The sequence below is a fragment of the Aquarana catesbeiana genome, linkage group LG10 (assembly GCF_042186555.1).
Source record: "Aquarana catesbeiana isolate 2022-GZ linkage group LG10, ASM4218655v1, whole genome shotgun sequence".
NCBI classification, from domain to species: Eukaryota; Metazoa; Chordata; class Amphibia; order Anura; family Ranidae; genus Aquarana; species Aquarana catesbeiana.
This window is the reverse complement of record NC_133333.1, coordinates 118,626,707-118,651,671: the sequence shown is the minus strand read 5'-3', so window position 1 is coordinate 118,651,671 and position 24,965 is coordinate 118,626,707. Positions and strand designations below refer to the sequence as shown.

Here is a 24,965-nt window from a genome sequence, read left to right as displayed (position 1 = left end):
GTGTTAGTTCCCCACTCATCCCCTTACTTAGGACTTTATAAAGAAGGTCCTCACATAGCTTGCGTTGACCCTCCTGCATGCCCTGCAGTTTTGTGGCAGCCATGCAGGCAAAGGCCTCTTCAGGAGTGGGTAAGGCTCGGAGGGACGCAGAAGCCTCCTGAGTTAGCCTGAGCGCTGAATCCTGCACGTGAGTCGCCTTCCTCGCCCTTTTGTATGGAAGGCGGAGGGGAGGAACCTGTGATTCAGTCAGGCTGCGACTTGTCCCAGGCTTCTCTTGGCTGACACTTAGCCCCGCCTCCTCCTGGCTGCAACTTAGCCCCACCTCCTCCTGGCTGCCACATTCCACAACCTCCTCCTGGCTGAGGTCTTCCTGTGTATGAAAAAGGGACATTGTTTTAGTATTTTTTTCATCAATCACACACAATTTTCACCTCCTGACTGTTGCAAATTGAATGTTAACAAATATAACAGACTATCATTCTGAGCCCAGCATTTTTCATTCTTGTCCCAATTTTGGGTGCCCACTACTGTCTATTGATATGTAAAACACTTTTTTCAATCATCAATTAGTGATCAATAATAACATCTAGTAAACATCATTTATTTATTGACCAAAAATCTGTAGAAGAATGCTATACCTGACTCAAGCTGGGCTCCTCCATTTCTTCCTGGCTGGAAGGCCCAGGTTGGACATCGGAAGCCTCAGCTGGGGTGGAAAGAAGAGTGGAAGGAAGAGTGGAGAGGGATTCCCTGACTTCAGTCTGGTCTGATAGAAATCGCAGTCTCTCATAGTACCACAGCCTGGGGACATAAACGTCATCTGCTGCAGCTCCGGACCTCTGGGAATCCGTGACCTTCTTGCGCTCCCTAAGATAAGTGCTCCTCAGGCCACCAATTTTGTTTTTTAAATAGGGGATGGTTGCTGTGGGGACCACCGGCTTCACCAACTCCAGCAGTTTCACCAGCGCTGCTTGCCTCTTTTGTTTATGATTATAATGGGGGTGTCTCACCTGCCACAGACAGGGCAGCCCCTGTACTTGTCTATGAACAGGGGGAGGAAGTTGTGGTCATTGAAGCCATCCATTTTCTCTGCAAGACACAACACGAGACAAACCCTAAGGTCAGGGCAAACTCTCCTAATCTTGTTACAATATAGGCTTCAATTTCAAAGCAGTATAGGCCCAAGTTTAGATCGTACCTTCGTTATCACGATCGGCGCCTCCGATGCTCCTTCCTCCGCTCACAGATCATACGTAATACGCACGCATGTTACGCTTTATACACACTGCGCATGCGTCTAACTCCGCCCGCCCCTGACGTTCTTTCTAGTCTATTCCCCGCCCCTTTTCGTTCGGCGCAGTGGGGGAGAGCACATGGCGGATACACAGCAGGTGTGTGCTAATTACAGCAACGAGGAGGAGGAGGAGGAAATGCCGGAGCCTGAAATGTCTGGATCCAGAAGGAGACGATTTAAGGCCTCAAATATGTCCTTTGGGGAGATGTTGGAGATGGTCGACATCCTGAAGAGGGCCGACTATGATGGAAAGTATGGACCTTACCCCAACCCCAATGTCAGAAAGGCCAAGATCATGGTGAAAGTGGTCAGGAGTCTGCACCGGAATTTCGAGGTACGACGATCGAAAGATCAGCTTAGGAAGCGGTGGTCGGACCTGAAATTACTAGAACACGAGCAGTACAGAAAGATCCGGAGAGTGCTGCAAAAAAGTAAGTAGTTGTCCTGTGTTCCTATTCTTTGTTTATTACGTTCGTGCTGCTCCATGTGCTTTTCTTAAAAGTGTACATTTTAAAATGGCAACTTTCATGTTCATGGGCACATTATTCGTTCATATCAAACATATTTTTCTTTCGGACTATAAAACACCATTGTTTTGGCCATATGCATCTGGCCAAATTTTTTACGCCCTACTTGTAGTATGAAACTAATTTGGTGGTGTAGATGGCTTTGTTACTAGAATGAAATGCAAACTAGATTCTGTGTAAAGAGAGGACACTCAGCAGCTGTTTTCACATCTGGACACTGGAGCACTAGTGGGGGACACAATAACCCCATTTTTCTTAGGGGACCCACACAGGTGCTCCAGTGTATACTATAGGGGGGTCTCCATCTGTGAAGCTTGTACAAAACAGGTAAAGTATTACAGCTTGACAAAGGACACTGAAAATGCTACATCTTGGAACTCTGCTAAAATTGACAATTGTACCCCACTTCCAAGCAATGTTTCATCTTTATAGTTCTGCCATCAAATATCTGTGTGCTAAGTATAGCATTTTTGTTTTACATAGGGCAGAAAAGACTCGGAGGACACCCCTCATCCGAGGAGACCAGAGCCCCCCCTCTGGAAGAAGGGGAAATACCCCCAGCCCAAGAAGAGCAGGAGGAGGAAGACGTGGTGGAAATTGACACCACAACAGGTGAGTGTCTGCGACCACAGGCTCAGGTAAGAGATGGATGGCGGCATATTTTTCATACCTGTTTTGTTTTGCTCTCTTTTTAGGTGATCATGATGTTGCGGATCCTGATCCTTTCACATCAGAAAGTGCCCAGATCCTGATCGGGGAGATCATGGGGTGTAATTTAGAATTGGAAAACCTCAAGAAAAACATCATTGATGTTTTGGGGCGAGCTTAAAACCCCTCAAAATCACTTTCTTCTTTTGTGTTCTACAAATTTTACAATGTTTGAGCGATTTTTCTAAAAGCGAAATTTTGAGGATGCACACAGTGTGCCAACATGTGCTATCTGCCATCACGGGAGATCAATGGACGCGTTTTGGGGGTGCAACCCCTTCCTCAATAATAAAGTAGCTGAGAGGAAGGGGTTTCTCCCCCAAAACACGTCCCTTGATCCCCCGTGATGGCAGCTAGCACATGTTGACATTGGGAAATTTGTGTGCATCTTCCAAATGTGGCTTTTCCTGGGGTGACTTCACCCCATCTGAAAGCAATATCAAACACAGTTCCTAAATACTCATGTCTGATATTGCCTTCAAGTTCTACCAAATGTGAACTTTGTAAGTTCAAAGATTTGTGTCTTTCTTGTTGGTTTTACACATGCCAGTTTTATCTTAAATGGACATTTCTATTTGTGATAATGCCACCCCAAAAATTGTTATACAACAAACATGTTGGTTTGTTTGAAAAACCTTTTCTAAATGCACCTGTGATTGTGCAGGTATTAAAATGATTGTTAATGAAGAATGTGTGGCTTATTGTGTCAACGCTACAACACTTTGGTGATGTAATTGGTGTTTTCTGTGAAAATGGTGGTTATTTCCTAAGGGCAAATCCTCTTTGCACTACAAATGCAGTTTCAGTGCAGTTGCAAGTGCACTTGGAGTGCAAAGTGTCTTTGCCTTTAGTAAATAACACACAACAGTGCTTTGTTTAAGGTTACAGAATCACGCCATTTTCAGGACTCTGTCAGGGTCAGGTAACACAAACACAAGCAGGAAATGTCACCAAAGATTTGTTTTTTTTGGATTTTATTTGATAAAGGCTTCACAAATTGTCTGGCATATTGATGGCCCCCCTACCCGCAAAGAACTCAAGGTATCTTAACCGGACATCACGGGCACTCAGGGAGGGCAAGCCAGGACGGCCACTTTCAAGCGCCGTCAGGGTTGGTTTATTGATCATTCAGGCCTCAGGCCCAACTGAGCCAACATAGTTGGCAGAATGTTTGCGTAAAAAGTTATGGAGAACACAGCATGCCAGGATTAGATGATTACGTTTATACTCCGCCATATGGATGGGTGTCAGAAATAGGCGGAACCGGCTGGGCATGATTCCAAATGTGTTCTCCACCACTCTTCTGGCTCTGGCCAGCCGGTAATTAAAAACCCTCTGTTCCGGGGTGAGGGTCCTCATCGGGAATGGCCGCATAAGATGGTTACCCCAGCGCAAAGGCTTCATCCGCAACGAAGATGAATGGGAGTCCTTCCACATTGTCTTCTGGAGGTGGCAAGTCCAAGCTGCCATTCTGGAGACACCTGTAAAACTCCGTCTGGGCGATGACTCCACCATTGGACATCCGGCCATTCTTCCCAACGTCCACATACAGGAACTTATAAGTAGCCGACACCACGGCCAACATCACAATACTATTGAACCCCTTGTAGTTGTAATAGTACGACCCCGAGTTGGGTGGTGGGATGATGTGGACGTGTTTCCCATCAATTGCCCCTCCGCAGTTAGGAAAGTCCCACCGCTGGGCAAAGTGGGAGGCCACAGTCTGCCATTCCTGTGGCGTGGAAGGAAAACTGTTGAGGGAAAAAAAAACATTATTATTTTTGCACATAACCATGGAAAGCAGATTATAGACACAAAGCATTCTTGGCCAACATCCAGATCACATTTATTAAGGGGAATTTTACAACACCAAAGTGTAAGGTACACCTATCATATTCCCCCTCCCACCCCCTCTCATGGGCCATTTCTAACATTATAGGGGAGGGGGTCTTGGACAGGTAACCCTCTTCACTTCATTGAGAGATGAATGCCTAAATACAGGGTATTACTGGGAACAGCCCCTCCTTAGTTACACTATTGGCAGCCCACTGGACAGGTAAAAGAAGTGTCATAATACAAAGATATAAATACACATTAGAGCACATTTTGACATTCTATTACCTATCAAGATAATAATAGGATAGAAAAACTTCAAACAGTACAATTTGAAAGTATACAGGCAGGCCCTACTACATGCTTTGGGGAATTCAGCCATAAATCTGACCAGTAAAGAGGTGGGTATAGTGTGTATGGGTTTGGCAAAGTCAGCAGATAGATGATTGAGGATAGATAGAGAATTGGGATCAGCTGACTTAGCAGTTGGGGGGAGGGAGGGTTAATAAAAATGATTTGGGGACACTAAAAAGCAAAGCCTCTGCCACTCTGCCTGAATTTAAAGCACAAATCACATTTGTAAAAATTTTAGGGGGTGTTTGGGGTAAAGCACTACTATGGAGCTGATAAAATACATTGTTTTAAGTGACTACATGAGGTGAATATAGGGCCTGTAGACCATGCTGGGGAGGTAAGTGAAGGCAAATATGTATGAAGGACAAAAAAATAGATTACATAAAAATCCAGCATGCATGAGGAGAAAGGGGACATTAACAGCATATTCCAATCATGGTAATTACTAGGGAACGAGGAAAGAAATACAATATATTAGCAAACATTATATACAATAAAATGTGAGATTAAAGAATAAAAATCTTACCTTAATATACTCCTTCTGCAGGACCTGGATGATGGCAGAACAGGTCTCTGGGATAATGATCCCCAGAGCCTGGGGGGAGACGCCTGTTGAGAACTTCAAGTCCTGCAGACTTCTCCCTGTCGCCAAGTACCGCAGGGTGGCGACTAGCCTCTGCTCCGGAGTGATGGCTTGCCTCATGCAGGTATCCTGCCTGCTGATATAGGGGGTCAGCGAAGCCAACAAACGGTGAAACACGGGGTCCGTCATCCGGAGAAAGCTCCTGAAATCATCAGGATTATTCTCACGGATCTCACGGAGCAAAGGCATATGACAGAACTGGTCACGCTGAAGCAACCAATTCTTGGTCCATGAACTCCTCCCCACCCTGTTCATGGACTGGACTTGTGTCAAGGTCAGGACCCCAACACCAAGCCCCCGCACAGCACCAACTCTACGAGGAGTACGTATACGCAATATGGCTAGAAAACGGTCGGCTGCTCAGAACGAAGGAACAGAACACACTGAAGAACAGCAAGGCCTGTGAAGAGCGACCTGAAAAACAGTAACGAACGAACAAGAACACAATGACTAATTAAAGTAACGCGGAACTTGCTTGCACGCACTGAAGAGCAGATACAGACCCATAAGCACAAACTGAACAGCAGAAAACGATCTTAAAGCCACGAGTCTGAAAAAGCGTGAATCGTCTCTCACCAAACTTTTACTAATACGAGATTAGCAAAAGGAGCCCAAAGGGTGCCGCGCTTGGTTCTGAACTGGCCTTTTCTAGTCTCGTCATATGTGCTTGACGTCACCGCGTTGTTGGCGATCGGAAATTCCGACAACTTTGTGCGACCGTGTGTACGCAAAACAAGTTTGAGCCAATATCCGTCGGAAAAAATCCTAGGATTTTGTTGTCGGAATGTCCGATCAATGTCCGACCGTGTGTATGGGGCATAAGACTTACCATACCTGCAAAGCAAATACAAAAAAAACATAGTAAAAAATAAAACATTTAACGCAACCTGTGCCTAAAATATATATATATATGCCGAAGCATGGGGGCATCCTCCCACAAAAGGCAGGAGCAAATCGCTCCTCCACCCACTGCTGCCCCCACGCTTCGGCATATATGCTGAAGTATGTAACTGTGGTGGTGAAATCACCTCCGACAGCGCTGGAGTCACGGCTTTATGTATCGTGGGAGCAAACGCTGTTGCTGTCAAGATAAATAAATCCGCGCTGCAACTGAATGGCGTACCTGCTAAGCAAATGATGGTTAACAATAAAACAAAGTAACATTACAGTATAACAGTAAGACTTACTATACCTGCAAAGCAAATACAAAAAAAAACTGTAAAAAATAAAACATTTAACGCAACTTGTGCCTAAAATATATATATGCCGAAGCATGGGGGCATCCTCCCACAAAAGGCAGGAGCAAATCGCTCCTCCACCCACTGCTGCCCCCACGCTTCGGCATATATGCTGAAGTATGTAACTGTGGTGGTGAAATCACCTCCGACAGCGCTGGAGTCACGGCTTTATATATCGTGGGAGCAAACGCTGTTGCTGTCAAGATAAATAAATCCGCGCTGCAGCTGAATGGCGAACCTGAAAACAAAAAAATGGTAACCAACAAAACAGAGTAAACAGTAAAGTATAAAAAAATTGCATATCTGAAAAGCAAACATGGTAAAACATAATAACAATAAAACATTGCAGAATAGAATACAGTAAAAAAGAGCAGAACAATAGAGAGAGAGAGAACAATAAAACGACAACTATTTTTGTTTTTTTTAATTTTATATTTTTTTTGTGTTTTTATTTTTTTTTTTTTTTACACTTTTTTTAGTAACTTTAACTTTTGTAACTGGTACCAGGTTTGGGTCTCTCAAAATGCGATGGCATCTTGGGAGACCCTGTGAAAGTGTGTCCTAGTCTGTGCAATGCTGTACCCTACGCTAAAACTCAACTAGTGTATAGTAGCGTTCAAAACATTCACCAATGCATAGACCAGGATTGTCAGGACAGGAGGGACAATAATACCGGGTGTCACGCCTAAATCCGCGCTTGCTACAGACACGACATCTTCTTTGGGGGGCTCGTTGGGTAGGGGTACTCGGGAGGACATAAGGAAAATGCCTCTCATGCAGCCGGCTTACTGCATTTAGTTGGGGAAGGTGAGGTGGAGCACCGTTTGGATACAGAAGGGCTCTGACGATCTCTTCCTGGAATTTAAGGAAGGATCCAGTCCGTCCTGAAGCTCTGTATAGCACATGAGCGTTCAGCAAAGCCAATTGAAATAAATAAACAGACACTTTTTTGTACCAGCGTCTGGCCTTATGGGCAACTAGGTACGGTGCCAACAACTGGTCGTTGAGGTCCACCCCTCCCATGTTAAGGTTATATTCGTGGACACAGAGGGGTTTCTCCACAACACCAGTCGCCGTAGTAATTTGGACCGTCGTGTCTGCATGAAGGGAGGTAAGAACGAAAACATTCTTATTATCCCTCCACTTCATAGCAAGCAAGTTATTACACTGCAAGCAGGCTCTCTCCCCCAGCCTAAGACGGGAATCTACAAGCCACTGGGGAAAGCCCCGGCGCTTAGGTCGCACGGTGCCACATGCTCCAATCTGTTGTCAAAAAGGTGACTAAAAAGTGGCACGCTCGTGTAATAATTGTCCACGTACAAGTGGTACCCCTTTCCGAATAAGGGTGACACCAAGTCCCACGCTATCTTGCCAGCGCTTCCTATGTAGTCAGGGCAGTTTGTCGGCTCTACGTGACTATCTTTGCCCTCGTAAACCATAAAACTACATGTATAGCCTGTGGCCCTGTCACAGAGCTTATACATCTTGACCCCTTGACATCTTGACATCTGGCATGCTTGCTGTGAAGGTACTGTTTGAATGACAAGCGGCCAGAAAATTTAATCAGGGACTCATCAACGCAGACAACTTGATGAGGAGTAAACAAGTCTGCAAAACGCTGGTTGAAGTGGTTTACGAGGGGCCAAATTTTGTAGAGCCGATCATATCCAGGGTCTCCACGAGGACGACTGAGTTCATTGTCATTGAAATGCATGAGCCGCAAAATCTGCTCGTATCGTGCCCTGGTCATGGAAGCAGAGAACAAGGGCATATGGTGAATTGGGTCAGTGGACCAATATGACCGCAACTCACTCTTTTTAGTTATGCCCATGTTGAGGGAAAGGCCCAGAAAGATCTTAAATTCGGAGACCGTAATTGGTCTCCAATCTCTGGCAAAGGAGGACTGGGGAATTGTGGCGATGTGTTGACCAGCGTATAAATTGCTTTGGTCCACAATAGATCTATAGAGATCTTCGGTGAAAAACAGCAAATAAAAATCCAGTGGCGTAAAATCAACTGTTTCCACCTGAATTCTGGGTTGGCCAGTGAATGGGGGAAGTACGGGTGCTGCAGAAGTGGTGGGTTCCCAATTCGGATTGGCGAATGCAGCAGGAAGGGCACTATGGGCACGACGGGCCTGTGTTAGTCTTCTTGGTGGCAGCGGGACACTACTAGTGCTTGCCACCTCGCCAGCTTGAACTGCACTTATGGGACTCGCCACGTCACCACGTGATACTGCAGTGCTGGATGTACGACCAGGGTGTACTAGGCCGCTGGTGCTTGCCAGTTCACCAGAAGGAATGGCGGCGCTAGTACTGCTCTGCTCCATACGAGGGACCTGCGGTTCTTGCACTTCAAGGACAGAAGAAGATTGGGGTCTGGTACGCCTGACCTTAGCAGGGACCACAACTCCATCGTCAGAGCCATCTGTCATGGAGCCGCTGTCCTCTACAGGTTCGTATTCTGTGCCTGAATCTGACAGATGAGTGACTTTCTCTTCACTATCTGTCATGCTCAGAAACGTGTAGGCCTCTTCACTAGTGTACCTTCGATTTGACATTTTGGGCTCTAAATTTAGGAATACACTAGTGAGACTCACAGGCAAAAAAGCTCCTGACTGTTAGTGACTGATTCAAAGCGCTACCAAAAAAACTGTTAGCAATTGCAGGGATCAGGCCTGACTCTGCGAACGCTGCAGTTATGTGTGCTTAGTGTTTTGTAAGTGTCAGTGATCGATCGATACTGCACTCGGGTGGGCTGGGCAGGGCTGGGCCGAGGGGCAAAACGCAGGTGCTAGCAGGTATCTGGGCTGATCGCGCTAACACTGTGTTTATGGGAACCCTAAACTGCTGGGGATGCTAGTATAGATCTGATCGGATCAGATATTGATCCATTCAGATACTATAGCACTAAGGGAGGTGTATGCTGCGTGCGTGGGTTTTAGTGGTACTGGCACTAACCTGACGCTGCCTGGGGCGACGCAGACCTTATCTGACCCTAAAAACGTAACTTATATCACCGCCGGGCAATTAGGGGGTTAAACCTTTATAAGGTAATAAACGGCGGGTGCCCTAAAATTATAATAAACTATAAAAAACAAACTAACTAACCAGCGTCACCCGTAACAGTTATATGGTGATCGCTGGTGAAAGGGCTAACTTTAGTAGGTAGTATATAGGGGTCCCTGTCGCTATAAAACGCTGACGGCGAACCTATATACTTACCTCCCTAACTAGCGTCACCAGTGACACTAATACAGCGATCAGAAAAACGATCGCTTAGTGACACTGGTGATGGGGGGGGGGTGATCAAGGGGTTAACCTTTATTGGGGGGGTTAGGGGGATACCCTAGACCTAAAGGGGGGTACCCCAGACCTAAAGGGGGCTAACCCTAACTGCCCTAACACTTATAACTGTCACAAACTGACACCAACGCAAATAAAAAAACTGCTATTGGTGTCAGTGTGACAGGGGGGTGATCGGGGGGTGACTGGGGGGTGAAAAGTGTGCCTGGCGTGTTCTACTGGAAGTGTAGTGTTGGTGCACTTACTTGATGTCTTCTCTCCTCTGCGCCGGAACGAAAAAGACCGGCTTGAGGAGAGATGACATCACTTCCTCTGCCTCTGTTTACATTACAGAGGCAGAGGAAGATTCTCATTGGCTGGGAGCAATCGCGAGGGGGGGGCACGAATAGATGGCCTCCCCCTCACGTCTGATCGCTGCCAGACAGAAGCTGACCGCCTTGGGCCCTCGGGAGGCAGATCGCGTACAGGTACGTGATTCTGCCTGCCCGTGCCATTCTGCCGACGTACATCGTCGTGAGGCGGTCGGCAAGTGGTTAAAGAGCAAGTAAACCCTGGTGAGTTTAACTTACTCTTTTTTCCCCTGCTTTCCCCTGCAAAGTAAAAGCATAATGGGCTAGTATGCATCGCATTTCTCCTTCATTGATGTGCGCTGATGAGGCGGCACTGATGGGTGGCACTGATAAGGCACTGGTGGGCACCGAGGAGGCTGCACTGATAGGCAGCACTGAAAGGCACTGATAGGCCAAACTGGCAGCACTGGTGGGCACTGATTGGCAGCACTGGTGGGCACTGTTAGGACTGCACTGATATTCAGGTCACTGATGATCAGTTTATCAGTACCAATGTCCCTTTAACAAAAGCCAGTTATCGGCTCTCTTCTTCTCTCCTCAAGCTGTTAGCCAATAACCAGCTTGTGTTTACATCCGTGATCAGCTGTCATTGGACACAGCTGACTGTGTGTTAAAGGGCTGCTGTGATTGGCCCTTTACCCTGAGCTATGATCCTAAGGACTCAGCGATCACAGAGCACACTGCCCACGCGCCACAGGGGGCGTACGGGCAGCGCGATCATGGGAGGACATTAATAGACGCCCCCCCCGGCAAAGTAGCCGCAGTGTTAACTTTGGCAGCAAATTTCAATTTCATTTTAGTCTTAGGACTAAAATGGCATTTTAGATTTAGTCCCATTTTAGTCTTCTGCGATTGTTTTAGTCGACTAAATACAACTAAAACTAAATCTACAGTAGATTTTAGTCGTCTAAAATCGAATGGGTGTAATTAAATTATAATGCATTAGTTAACATTTCTCTACAATTTCTAAACTCATTATATACTGCTGGAGTGAAAAATCTAATATATTATTTATGGTATTGAGGTGTGAGTGTGCACTACAGACCAGTGCTAATTTTAAAGTCAAATTTCAATTTAGTTTTTTAGTCTTAGTCTTTTGACTAAAATGGCATTTTAGTTTTAGTCCAATTTTAGTCTTTGGACTAAAATGCCATTTTAGTTTTAGTCAAATTTTAGTCATCTCATTTGTTTTAGTTTTAGTCATATTTTAGTCGACTAAAATAGTATTCATTTAGTCGACTAAAAATGTTTTAGTCGACAAAATTAACACTGCGTAGCCGTCATTCTGCCGCCATCCTGTCCTGTAGAAACAATGAAGAATTTGAGAAAATTTCCTTAAAGGGAGGAAAATGCCCTATTAACTGTCACCAGGACAAGTATCCCCCATTGGAAATTGTCATCTCTATTTCTGTTCCGGTGACAACACATTTCCCATTACTTTCAGTCCTGGTGTTAATGATCTTATGCACAAAGGAGGATAGTGGAGAGAACACTTCTAGAGAAACCGAAAGCAATAAAAACCTGATAAGAGTTTTAACCCTTCACTTTTCTATCTAAAAATAGTAAAAAGAAGTTCTGGCTTTAGATACCCTTTAATATGTGAACAACAAAATTGTAATGATTACCTCCGCGAAACACTCTCTCGGAAGATAAACCCTTTTTTTTTTTTTTTTGCAGTGATGAAGAAGTGTAATATAAAAGAACCACAATTACATATATTTTCCTCTAGATTGTAAGCACTAACGAGCAGGGCCCTCTGATTCCTCCTGTATTGATTTGTATTGTAAGTGTAATGTCTGCCCTCATGTTGTAAAGCGCTGCGCAAACTGTTGGTGCTATATAAATCCTGTTTAATAATAATAATAATAAAAAAGGACAAAAAGAAAAACACAGACCTTACTTTAAATGAGCTACCACATTGCCAGTCAAGGAAAACTACACACAATTGTTGAAAATTAAAAAAAAAAAAAAGACATTGTGCTGTTGATCTATGGGAAACTATGTTGGGTCCAAATAAGCAACAAAAATTGATGAGGTGTCCCTTTCTAATGACACTGTAAAGAGGAACCATGCTTTGTGCAGCTGACATTTTGAATCAACTCTCTTTTTTAGACTCAAATGCTCTCCTTATTTAGCCCTGTATCCTGATGATAGCGCTGATGCCAGTGGTCTAGCTGTGCTTGTAGTTTTTGTGCAATATCTGTTTACTAATTACATGTCCAAAGACATTTTGATCTTTTACAACTTGAAAAAAACTGCTACCAGGAAAGATATCTATTGAAAAAATGGACAGCTTTCGCAGTTTGGGCTTTAGATGCAAATCACTGCACTGTTGGGTAAATGGCAATGAAGGGTTCAATTTCCTAATTTTTTCAGGAATTAAGTCTGTTATTTGTCAACCAATCCGTGTTTACTCCACCAAGAAAGCTTGTCCCTGAAATATATGCTTGCAGAGCTAAAAAAAACAAAAAAACAATTTAATTCAGTGGTGCAAATTGTGAACTACATGAAATGACCACAAGGCTTTTTAAGGTAACATTGCAATAAAATGGGCAGTGGCTATGATTGCTTGCTATTTTATACAGATGACCATTGGATAAAAGTGCTTTTATGATTTATCACTACTTTTTATTTACGACAGTTAAGCCTGACTGTAGAGTTCACAATGTCAACCAGGTAGGATAGGAGGTGGAGAATAATGCGGTCACTAGGGATGACAAAATCTGCCCCGGGTTCAATTTGCAGCAAGCTTGGCAAAGCCTGTTTGAAATTCAGTGAAGCCCACTGAAGTTTATTGAGGATGAAAGTAGGCCGCAAGGCTCCACTGCCTGTTTCCCTTAGTTAGGATGGCGATGCCGGGACCCGAGAGCCGAGGGACAGGTCGGCCTCGGGCAGCCGACATCGCGGGCACCCAGGACAGGTAAGTGTACTTATTTAAAGTCAGCAGCTACAGTGTTTGTAGCTGCTGACTTTTAAAAAAAAAAATTTCCTGGCCGGAATCCCGCTTTAAAGGCTCATCGGTACATTCAGTTGCGTACAGCAGGTAATCAATCCAAACGTCCGCTGTTACCAACCAACAGCCCTCCTGAAAAGGATACTCCCTGATAAGGTTGATTACTGACTTAGTATCTTTAATGTAAGAAGGCATATTTTTGACCAAGGTTTGTAAATCTGTATTAATATATTTGGCCACCCGAGATGTCACAGAATCAATACCACTGACTATAGGATGTCCCGGGGGGCAAACCGGATCCTTGTGTACAGGCCCAGACTGGGACAAAAAATAGGCCCAGGCATTTTAGACTGGGCAGCCTGACCCCTGGGGGGAGGGGGAGGAGATGGGGTGGGCATTCGCATACGTGGTTGTGACGGGATATTCATCCTGAGAGACATCCCAATCCAGCAAAGAGACACCCCCAGTGCAGCAAAGAGACACCCCCAATGCAGCAAAGAGAGAGCCCCAGTCCAGCAAAGAGAGGTCCTTAGACCAGCAAAGAGATATCCCTAGACCATCAAAGAGACAGCCTCAATCCAGCAAAGAGACAGCCCCAGTCCAGCAAAGCGACAACCCCAGTGTGCCCTATGGCCAGTCCGGGTCTACTTGTGTACCTTAAGCAGGTAATAAATGATGGGTGTCCTTGGAGGGGATGAAACCAAAAACAATTTCTCCTTTTTGGTTAATAACCTCTTGTTGGTAACCCCTGTTAACCAATTTACATAATTACATAGTTAGTCAGGTTGAAAAAAGACACAAGTCCATCTAGTTCAACCAAAAAATAAATAAAAAATACAATACCATATACAGTAGAACCTCAGATTGCGAGTAACGCGGTTAACGAGCGTTTCGCAATACAAGCACTGTATTTTTAAAAATCGTAACTCGGTTGTGAGTGTTGTCTTGCAAAAGGAGCACGATTCAGGCCAAAGCGGTGTGCAGTACCGATTTTGGCCTGAGGTGGGGGGGCACCGGAGCCGAGCAGAGCCGAACTTCATGTTCGGAAATGCACGGAAAGGCCCGAGTACAGCACGGCTGACCTCGGCAAATCTCGGGTAGGAAGGAGGTTTGCCGAGGTCAGCCGAAATGTCCTCGGGTCTTTTCGGATGTTTCCGAGGCTCTCCAGCGCCCCCCGCCTCTGGCATATTGCGGTATTGCATCCCATTGAAGTCAGTGTGGAACAAATTATTTTCATTTCCATTGACTTCAGTGGGAAAACTCGTTTTGATATGCGAGTACTTTGGATTACGAGCATACTCCTGGAACGGATTATGCTCGTAATCCGAGGTTCCACTGTACACAGTCCTTCACCCCCAGTTGATCCAGAGAAAGGCAAAAAAACCCCAGCAAAGCATGCTACAGCAGGGGAAAAAATTCCTTCCTGATCCGAGAGGCAAATCAGATTTTCCCTGGATCAACTTTACATATAAATGTTAGTACCCAGTTATATTATTGTACATCTAGAAAAGAATCCAGGCCTTTTTTAAAGCAATCTACTGCGCTTGCCAGAACCAACTCTGGTGGGAGTCTATTCCACATTTTCACAGCTCTTACTGTGAAGAAACCTTTCCGTATTTGAAGATGAAATCTTTTTTCCTCTAGACTTAAAGAGTGCCCTTTACTCTCTTTTAAAGATCAACCCCGGGTCCCTCCTCAAAGAAACATAGGTGTCACAGGCACTCAAAATTGTATTCATTTCAGTTATATAGGCCTCTTTTTATCCAGTACAACGATAACCCCCCCCCCCCTTATCTGCCAGTCTAATAACAAGGTCCTTACGATCACATAACTGTTGTAACCCCAATTCCAAATTAGGCTGCAGTTTAGTATTGCAAATATTAACCTTATCAAGGTCTCTTAATACAACATCTCTAAATACCCTAACAGAGGGAGCCACCCCCTGGGGGATTAAACAGGGAGGCGTTACAAAGATTGGATGATTGGATACCTATTGGAATTGATCTTCCCTCTCAAATGGGATTGGAGGCCATATATCTTTTTGTTGTTATTTTTATTTGAGTAATTTATCTAGTCTTGTCCATTGTTTTGGTGCTAGTTTTGTGGTAAGTCTCCAGCCACGTTTAGCTCGTTTTTAGAGTATATATGTTATTTTCATTTTGCTTATGGGGACACTCAAGTCATACAGACATTATGGCCGGTGTGCACAGCGATATTTCTCGCCTCCTTCGGGTTCCGCTATTGCAGGTGAGGCTTGAGGTTGCTGTTAAGCCCATATTGAGGCTTGAAGATTTGTTTGTGAGCCGCAAGGTTATTTCAGCGAAAGTGAGGCTTGGATGGATTCACTTGCTATTTATAGCGATGACAGGAAGTGTTTCTCATGCCCCGGAAGAAGTCCATTTGTGATGAAAGAGGTCAGGCGGAAGAACATATACTTGTCATGACGCTTCTTTAATCAGCTGCAGATTGTTGCTGTTTTTATCCCTGCCTGTACATCTTTGGGAATGTGCAAGTGCAACTTTTAGCTCAATAAAATTCCTGTAAGAAGGTTCTACACTATTGGAGCTCCCTTTTTCTTTATTTGGTTTACCACTGGAATATGCAGATGACCAGTCAGAAGAAACTGCATGTGGGACGCACATCATCTCCGACGTCTGTCTTGGATCTCATCAGTGGTGTATGTACTAAGGCTACTGTGACCTTCTGTAATCTGAGGGTCCATGCTTTGTGGTAAGAGTACATCTTAACATGTGTGTCGTGGCCCTCAAGGGGTGGAGGACTCTCCTTTTAAATTTACATTCACTAACACTCCTATGATGGGTTTCTTCCATTTGTTCCATAGCTATCTGACTTTGTGATCTCGACTATAGGGAGACTTTGTTTATACACTTTTTCTGCACATTTATGATTTGTTTATATTCAATCATATTTTTTTTTTGAGCACAACCTTTTTTTCTTTGTCACTGTTTTGTTGTGATTATATCTCACAATATTTGTTGCAGCTTTTATACCTGCATGTTGTGTAATATTTTCAGCACAAGTGCAATATTGCTTTGCAGTTTAAATGTGGAATAGGTTATACATGGTAGAAAACAAGAACAGTGGCGTCACTAGGATTGGTGTCACCTGGTGCAGTAAAATATGGTGTCAACCCCCCCCCCAGGGAATGGATGGAGCCGGGATGGAATGGGGGGGTTGATGGAGTAGGGATGCGATCGGGGGGATTGGATGGAGCTGGGATGGGATGGGGTGGATGGAGCGGGGATGGCATCGGGGGTGGGATGGAGCCAGGATGGGATCGGGGGGAATGGATGGAGCTGGGATGGGATCCAGGGGGGATGGATGGAGCTGGAATGGGATAGGGGGGTGGATGGAGCTGGGATGGGATCCAGGGGGGATGGATGGAGCTGGAATGGGATAGGGGGGTGGAGGGAGCTGGGATGGTATGGGGGGTGGATAGAGCAGGGATAGGGGGGTGGATGGAGCTGGGATTGGATCTTTGATTTTTGGGGGTGGGGGTTAAAGGATATGTGCTAGGGGGTGCTTTGGGAGGGGAGAGGAATTGTGCTGGGAGGGTTAAATGTCAAATCCCCCCCCCCCCTCTTTTTAGCACTAGTAATTTCTAACCCAAAACAAAGCACCCCCTAATACATACCCTCACCCCCCCTCCCTCCCTAAAATGACTCCTGGCAGCATAGATGTCCCCCTCCTCTGCAATACCTCGGCCCCGGGCAGGTGCTGTGACACACTGTCCCTTTACCACCTCCTCCTGCTTTTCCTCCTGGTCTGTGTACATGAAATGTCAGAGCCAAGGAGGAGGCGGCTATAGTCTGGAGAGAGAGATGATTGCGGCGTGTGGGACAATCAGTGTCAGACTCCGGGCACCTCTGCCTCACTCCCTCCTCCCCCACTCTCCTCGCACATCGCATGCAGCTGAGGAGATCTGTAAGAGAAGGAGGGAGCCGCAGCGCCGATGCCAGTCTCTGCCTGGTGTCACCCTCTGACGGGTGTCACCTGGGTGTGGACCGCCCCCCATAGCGACATCACTGAACAAGAATAACCATTAGATAATACAACAACAATCAGCACTGTAATTAAGTTCAGGTAAATCAGTATCAAAAATGTTCCAAAGATCCGTAGATCTGCTGCAAGCCTGTGACATCACCATACAAAATTAGTTTAGTTCCCCGGCAATAAAAATAGACACCAAGCACCCAGAAGTGGTAGGTTGGGGCGCCTACGAGGCATTAGAAGTATAATGTATCCAAGTGGCCCAAATACCATAGAACTTCTCATGTCTGACCTTACACGTCACCACCCATTCCTCCGCTGCCATGATGGTATTGACCAGGTGGATCCAGTCATCTTGGCTAGGAACATGAGCCGTTTTCCAATGAATGGGAATCAAACGTCTGCCTGCATTCAAGAGGTGAGGCAGGATGACTTACGATAGTGACTGAGAGGGATGGATGGCACGTGAAGCAAGAACTCCAGGCGAGAGTCTCTCAAGTCAACATCTAGTATTACCTTTATCTGTGCTCTAATATCTTGCCAAAATGGCTGGAACCTCGGGCATTCCCACCAAACATGCAGATAAGTCCCCCCCCCCCCCGAAGCCCACAGCCTCTCCAGCGGGTATCCGGGTTTCCTGTCCAGGGTGGCAGGGACTCTGTACCACAGGGTCAATAGCTTAAAGCCATTCTCATGCATCTTTGTGTCCATAGAACTCTTGTGAGTAAGGCTATATAGGTGGTCTAGCTGGGTCTCCGTGAATGTAAGCTGCAAGTCTCTCTCCCATTCCCTTATATAGACTGGCCTGCTCCTAGACTCAGCTGACACCAGCATGTCATAGAGGACCGAGAGAGTGAGGGACAGGAGCAGCCGAAATACAGTTTCTCAAACGAAGTCAAGGACGGGGCTCTGATGGGTTGAGGTAAGCTACAACAAAATGATGTAACTGTCTGTAACGCCAATCATCCATCCGGAAACCCCTGTGCGTTCGGAGCATCCGACAATTTTACTGCATGGGTGGTGACCGGGAGACCAGATCCAATAGACCCCAATATTCCTGGGAGAGCCAGACGGCATGAGACAGATTATGACCAGCCAAAAATTTCTCATAGGAAACCCAAGCTTTAGTATTAACGTGATGATGCCAATCCAATATCTTGGATCTTGTTTGGAGGTTCTAGCAGGGGAGCGCAGCTACTCGTATACCCTTGACCGAAGATCGGTGCTTCATCTACCGGGGATGGCCATCCTCTTCGACCGAGCTCAGAGGTTCGGGAGGGACGCACTTGGAGTGGTGAGGGAGGAAGGGGACACCCGCCTAGCCAGCCAGATCAGCCGAATCAACCCTAGCGATCAATGGGGTGACAGATGTCGCAGCCAGATCGCCCTCACATTCTGCCAATCCAATATCAGCTGTGGAGCTATCGCCTCCATAATATTTCTGAAGGGAGAGTACCCCCAAGCCTTCCAACATCTTAGGGCATTGCAAGGTGCGAAGGGCCAGGTGAGGGCTATGCCCATGCCAAATAAATTTCAGAAACAGACTGTTGAAGGCAGAGAAGAAACATCTGGTTAGCAATATAGGTACCATCTGAAGGTAAAAAGGAACTCTTGGCAACACATTCATTTTCAATATACTGACTCGGCCCATCAAGGAGAAAGTGGTACGATCCCATTTTAGCAAATCTGCTCCTATTGTGGAGAGCAAAGGGGCGTAGTTACTAGTATATAATTGTGAAAATTGGGCTGGGAGATGAATGCCTAGATATTTTAAGGAAGAGCAGCACCAGGTAAAGGAGAAAGAGGCCTGCAGCTGGGCACGCAGACTAGGGGGGAATAGCAAGAGGGAGAATCTCTGACTTACTATAATACATTTTTAAATTTGATAGTGAATGGAATCTCTGCAGCTCGGTCAAGATATTAGGGATTGAGATCAGTGGACCAGCTACATAAAATAGGACATCGTCTGCATATGCCGACAGCTTATGTTCTGTCACCCTACCCTAAATCCCCTAATGCTAGGGTTCAGGCGAATCATATTTAACAACGGTTCAAGGGTTAGGGCGAAGGTGAGTGGAGACAGGGGACATCCCTGTCTCGTCCCATTTCGTATATGAAAGGAGCCAGAAAGAGTTCTGATCACCTTGACTCAAGGCTCCGGGGCACTATATAAGGACCATATCCAGCTGAGCATGTTATGGCCTAGACCCAGCTTGGTCAGCACGGCTTGAAGATATGCCCAGTCCACTCTATCAAAGGCCTTCTCTGTGTCAGTAGACAGTAGAAGGCAGGGTGGTCAGGCAGTCTGTGAGTTCGCCCATTTGATCAGCTGGGTCGCCCGGTTGGAATTGTCCCTAGCTTCCCTCCCTGCTATAAATCCCATTTGGTCCAGTTGTATCACAGTCTGTAGAATAGGCTTCAATCTGTTTGCCAGGACCTTTGCTAAAATCTTAATATCAGTATTCAATGGTGAAATTGGTCTATAGCTACATGGGGTAGTATGGGCCTTTTCCTCTTTTGGGAGGATTGCGATATGGGCCAACAGGGGCCCATATCGCATATCGTGGGGATACTTGTTTCCGAAGCCAGGGCGTTAAAAAATGTACACATATGGCCAGAGAGGACGAGGAGGAATTTGCGGTAGTAAGCATTTGTAAACCCGTCAGGGCCCGGGCTTTTGCCTTTTGGCATATCCTTGATGACCGCCCCTAACTCTGTCAGGGAAATAGGTTCGTCCAGGTGCTTGCTGGTTTGTGGCGTGAGCTGAGGAAGTTGTGCCTCATCAAGATACTGCGATGAGCAACTCTGCTTTCTGAATAGACGTCTTCATTTCAGGTCCAAATTCAAGCAAAAATTCAGACATGAAACGGTGAACAGGAATGCACCGGACCCCTGCTGTGAGCCGCTCCGAACATAGTGTGAACTCACTAAAGCTGTACATTGTGTTACGGAGTAGTACAATTTTCACAGACAGCCTCAGTGACAGTATATTTTGGCAGCATGAATATTGACTGTGGAGTTTTTCTTTTACAAATATCTTGGCTTATTTACAGCAGCATACCCTCCCTTATTAATTTCAGCTTACAAAAAGGCTTTTTTACGATGAGACAGAGCCTCATCCCTAGCAACCAACAGAAGATCTTCGCTTCAATGTATAAATTTGTATTTCAGATGGTTTATATGTCTGAGTTAAAGGAAAACTGTTGACTGAAAATGCAGGTTGCTTGGCTATTGGGATCAGGACCAGAGTAAGGGCTCATGTAGACAGGCTTTTCTGTCAAATATAGACTTTTCCACATAAAGTGTTACAAAATCCAGGACCGTGCATTCACTATATCCGGTCTCCCACAGTACACATAACATGGAAATGCAATAGATTTAGTAAATATAAACTGCTAAATACCTTTTCTCATCAGCAGTATATAGCAGTCTTGTGACTTCTATCAGTGTCTGGTTAAAGCTTGTAGGAGGAGTTTTCATTCTCCCCTGATTGTCCTATAAGGCTGCAGGACCCCCTGACCCCCCCTTGTCTGGACAGTGCTGATAGGAGTGTGCATGTGGTCAGCACAGGGCCAAAAAAAAAAAATCTCTCTAACAATACACACCAAAACTGAGCATGTGCAGCCTGCCCCCAAGGCTCAATTCTATCAAGAGACGGTTTGGGGACTGTGGAAGAAGGAGAGGATCAGAGGAGACATGATCAAAACACCTTTTTACACAATGCAGAGGATTAACCCCTTTAGGTTCCACAGTGTGTAAAACAAGCATGCTTTACTACATATACAAGACTGATTTTACTGTTGTGGGTTTGGTAACACTTTAAAAAAGTACTGTACAAATCGTGTTTGCATGCGAAATCTAGAGTTTGCCAAGAGAAAAGGTTGGTTTGGACCTGTTTCAGCAAAAATTTTAATTCACCCCAACGGGACATCTGAAGAAACTTAATACAGAGCAGACCAAATGCAGCCTCTAAATTGTGATCTTCACCAGTGTTTTGCAACCTTTTTTTGTAATCAAGGCATAGTTTAGAATTGTGCACAAACCCGGGTCACACCAGTCTGTGGGTTTGTTCACACAAGGTGGTGTGTGGGAGCCTGAGCACTTTTTTGGGTGTTCTGTTTTTTATTAGGTTGCTGCTCTAATCTTGTGAAACACGCAAAAAAGGTGCTGGCATGATTTTTAAATTGAGCCCCACTAAAATACATGCTACTACGGTACTGTGCGTTTACGTGGGCGCAACCATGCAATTCTAGGGAAGGCAGGTCAAATGCAGGTAGCAATACCATTCTACATGGGTGTTAAAAAAAACTGACCTGGTTGTTTTATGGAAAATGTTAAACAAGGGCTTTTCTACATGGCTTACTAAATCTCAGGTCAGTTTCTCAGGCCTATTATCAGTAACAATGTATCCCCACATCTATTTTGTTTCAGGCCTCATATTGTACAGAGTCTGTTTTAGAATAAATGCAGCAACTCACTTAAAGTGAGGCTTTCTGGAGGTAGCAGGGAATGGCCAGTATATCTAGGGCCCTACAGCAGCCGTCTATTTAGCAACCTCTGGCTCTTAGTTCCCTTCTGGCATTCGTGCACTAGATCTTTAGTAGATAACAACCTTCTCCAGACCTGAGACTTCAGTGCAGTGCCCTCATGCAAATGAAATCCTTAGGCAATCTTCCCTAGGCCCCTAAGCCCCTAAACCCAGCAGCTGCTGAGGCCCAGACTGCAGCTTCTTTTATTTAGTGGAGCTGCCTCCAGGGGCAGCAGCCCCAAGAGAACCTGGAACATCCCTTGAGGTCAGGCCTCCTGCACATTTATCACCTCTCCAGGCACCATCTGGACACCTCCCTCCAGGGATTCACTTGGTCATTATAAATAGTCAACTGATCATTTTAATATCCCGGCCCTATACTCTGGAAACTTATTTCAGAGGCAGGGGGGAGTAATCAAACTATCAGCTTAGAAAACCCCTCGAGCAGACCAACACAATCACTGATCCACTGACTACAGTGGAGCTAAAAACTAAATTTACCTAACAGCCTAGAACAGGGTGCTACACCTGTAACCACGTGGAAGACATTATGCCTGATACAAGAAGTGTCCCCAGCCAGAGTTGTTACTAATGATGATCAGGAGTATGGTGAGTGTGTGCTAGGGACACATCATGTCTTAAGCCGCGTACACACGATCAGATTTTCCGACTGGAAATGTGTGATGACGGGCTGTTGGCGGAAAATCCGACCATTTGTACTCTCCATCAGATAATTGTTGTCGGATTTTCTGAGGACAAATGTTGGATGGCAGGTTTTAAAATTTTCCACGGACAAATGTATGTTGTCAGATTTTTTAAGCGTGTGTACACAAGTCCATCGAATAAAAGTCCAAAGTACAAACACGCATGCTCGGAAGCAAGGACGAGCCAGAAGCGGTCGGTCTTGTAAACTAGCGTTCGTAATGGAGAATTAAAATTTGTGAAGTGGCAAATTATGAAATCTCGAAATGCAGCGCACATTCTCTTCTTCTTTAATGGGATAATAATGAAGCTGCTTTGCTGGTGATACTTAGAATAGATGTTTGAGAGTGTGGGCCCCACCCCAGACTCACCAAGGGAAAGAAGGCAGGCGGACTATCTCGGTACATGTAAAGAAAATATGCATCGGTAGTACAAAACAAATGGCAAATTATAAAAATTTGCTAAATTTATTGATACAAAATACAGGAACAACAAAAATGCTAAAAGAATACACAGATGACAGGATATTTCAACTAGTTTTGCGGGTTTGCCGCTTCATCAGGAAATACATCTACGGATGAAATAGAGATACAATAATATATAGAAATTCCATGTGGGGGATGTTACAGAATCATATAATGGGGGAAAGGGATAAAGAAAATTGTATCAAATTTGTAGGGCTGCTTACTCATGTTTCAGTGTATGCAGGGCACAAAACAACCCTGCGAGGCCTCCCACGGCGATTGGGAAGGATATATATGAAGTCACCAGGAAACTAGCGTCTGGATGAAACCGTATAGAAATATCAGGTAATTGCCCAATGTCATGGAAAAAATGTGTGGGTGCAAAAGGGGGGGTCACAGTGAAAAAATGAATAACAGTGAAATGTTGGGGGGAGAGAGATGATAAAAAACAAAAATAACCAAGCAAAAAGAGGAAAAAGCAAAAATAGAGGGAAAAGGGATAGTGAACAGGAAAGGGAAAAAGAAAAGGGGGGGGGGGGTTGAAAATAGTGTGGGTCCCTATACCAAGGAAAGAGCCAAATATGAGTCAAGGTTGTGCATAAAAAAGCTGAAAGTGGAGACAAGAGCATCAAAGATGTGAAAGTGGTAAAAGGTGCATCCATCAAAGGAAAAGGAAGTGCAGTGGAGGGAACCTAAAGTGCAGCCAAACGGGGTGTGGTGATGACAGGGGTTTATATTTACCTTGACCATGAAAGTATTAATATGTGGGGCCGGAGATGAAATCCTGCTTAGATCAACACGGATGTGTGTGCATCAAAGCGTAAAGTAAGTATGGCACTAATTGCACAAAGCATATGTAGTATAGAGTGTCATGGTGTTTGGAGACAAGGTCTAGCATCTATAAAAATTCTAATAGGGTACATATATTCAATATAATATGATAATAGTGCCTACCAGACCGCAGTCCTAATTTGGGGGAGTGCGGTCAAGAAACAGCCATTTAGTAAGTGACATGAGTAGACTTACTTATAATGACACCGATCAGGAGTTTCTCCGGGTCCCACGCTAGCCTGTATGATCAGCGGGACATGCCCGCTATATATATCCTTCAACCCTGTGACGCAGTGGTGGTGCCGGCATCGGCGTCCAATAGCGTCACAGGGTCAAGGGTCCCGCTGTGCACGCGCGAGTAAAGCGCCCGCGCGCCTGTGCACAAGCCTCGAAGCCACTTGGCGGAGAGTACCGTGCATATGCATATGCCCGTACCTCGAAGCCACTGGGCATGAGCCCAGGCAGCGCGCGCCTGCACATAGGCCCAAGGGTCCCAAAATGGGGCCCCGGCTGAGGCGTGTACAAGCAGCCGGACGAGCCGCCCCTGGTGGGGAGTACTGTACCAGTACAGATACAATATAGATAACACATATGTAAGTGTGAACGTATCAACTAGACATTTTTACAGGCAGTGCATAATGGTAGTAAATAAAATATTTTACATAAACGAAGATGATTTAGAGTTCCTCAATGTTGATGGCCCATGGATAAAGCAAACATAGATGGGTATGGTACATGGATGAATTATAACAAGCGAGGCAGTATAGATAACAAACCGTGAATCATCAACCTCAAAATGACAAAAATGGAGCGCCAGATAGCAGAGAGTTGGTCACCAGATAATTTAGAGAAAGGATTTAAAGGAGTTAACTTCGTTCAAGCCAAGTGGAACAGTGACGTTTAGCTTTTCTATCCAAAGGGCTTCCCTTTGTAATAACATCTTGTCTCGATCTCCTCCCCTAGCATCAGGGGGTAGCACTTCTAGTGCAAGGAACCCGACAGCTTTGGGGTCATATTTATGGTACAGGCCAATATGGCGTCCAACAGTGGTGAGTTTACCATTAGTTGAGTAATAAACATGGTCGCCAACTCTCTGTCTGAACCCCCTGATTGTCTTGCTCACACAGAATGCTTTACAAGTACAAAGCATAAGATATATGATCCCAGTGGTGCCGCACTGGGCCAACGTGTGTGGAGTAAAAATCTCTCCATTGGGGAGCTCAA

The 24,965-nt window shown here is 45.3% G+C and overlaps 1 protein-coding gene across 3 annotated transcripts in view; it reads left to right on the top strand.

The window, feature by feature from the left end:
* Positions 1–24,965, top strand: part of USP2 (ubiquitin specific peptidase 2) — a 180,930-nt gene that overhangs the window by 28,239 nt on the left and 127,726 nt on the right. The window contains exons 1-2 of one of the 3 annotated variants that reach the window (XM_073602548.1): positions 15,800–15,935; positions 18,016–18,138. The exons of 1 other annotated variant lie outside the window; for it this stretch is intronic. Coding sequence is in view for 1 of the 2 variants with exons in the window: in XM_073602545.1 (XP_073458646.1) it covers positions 15,805–15,935 (131 nt within the window). In the remaining variant the exon portion in view is untranslated. Of the gene's footprint in view, positions 1–15,600; positions 15,936–18,015; positions 18,139–24,965 lie in introns of those variants that run through there. One more of the 3 variants, XM_073602545.1, reaches the window with a different exon arrangement.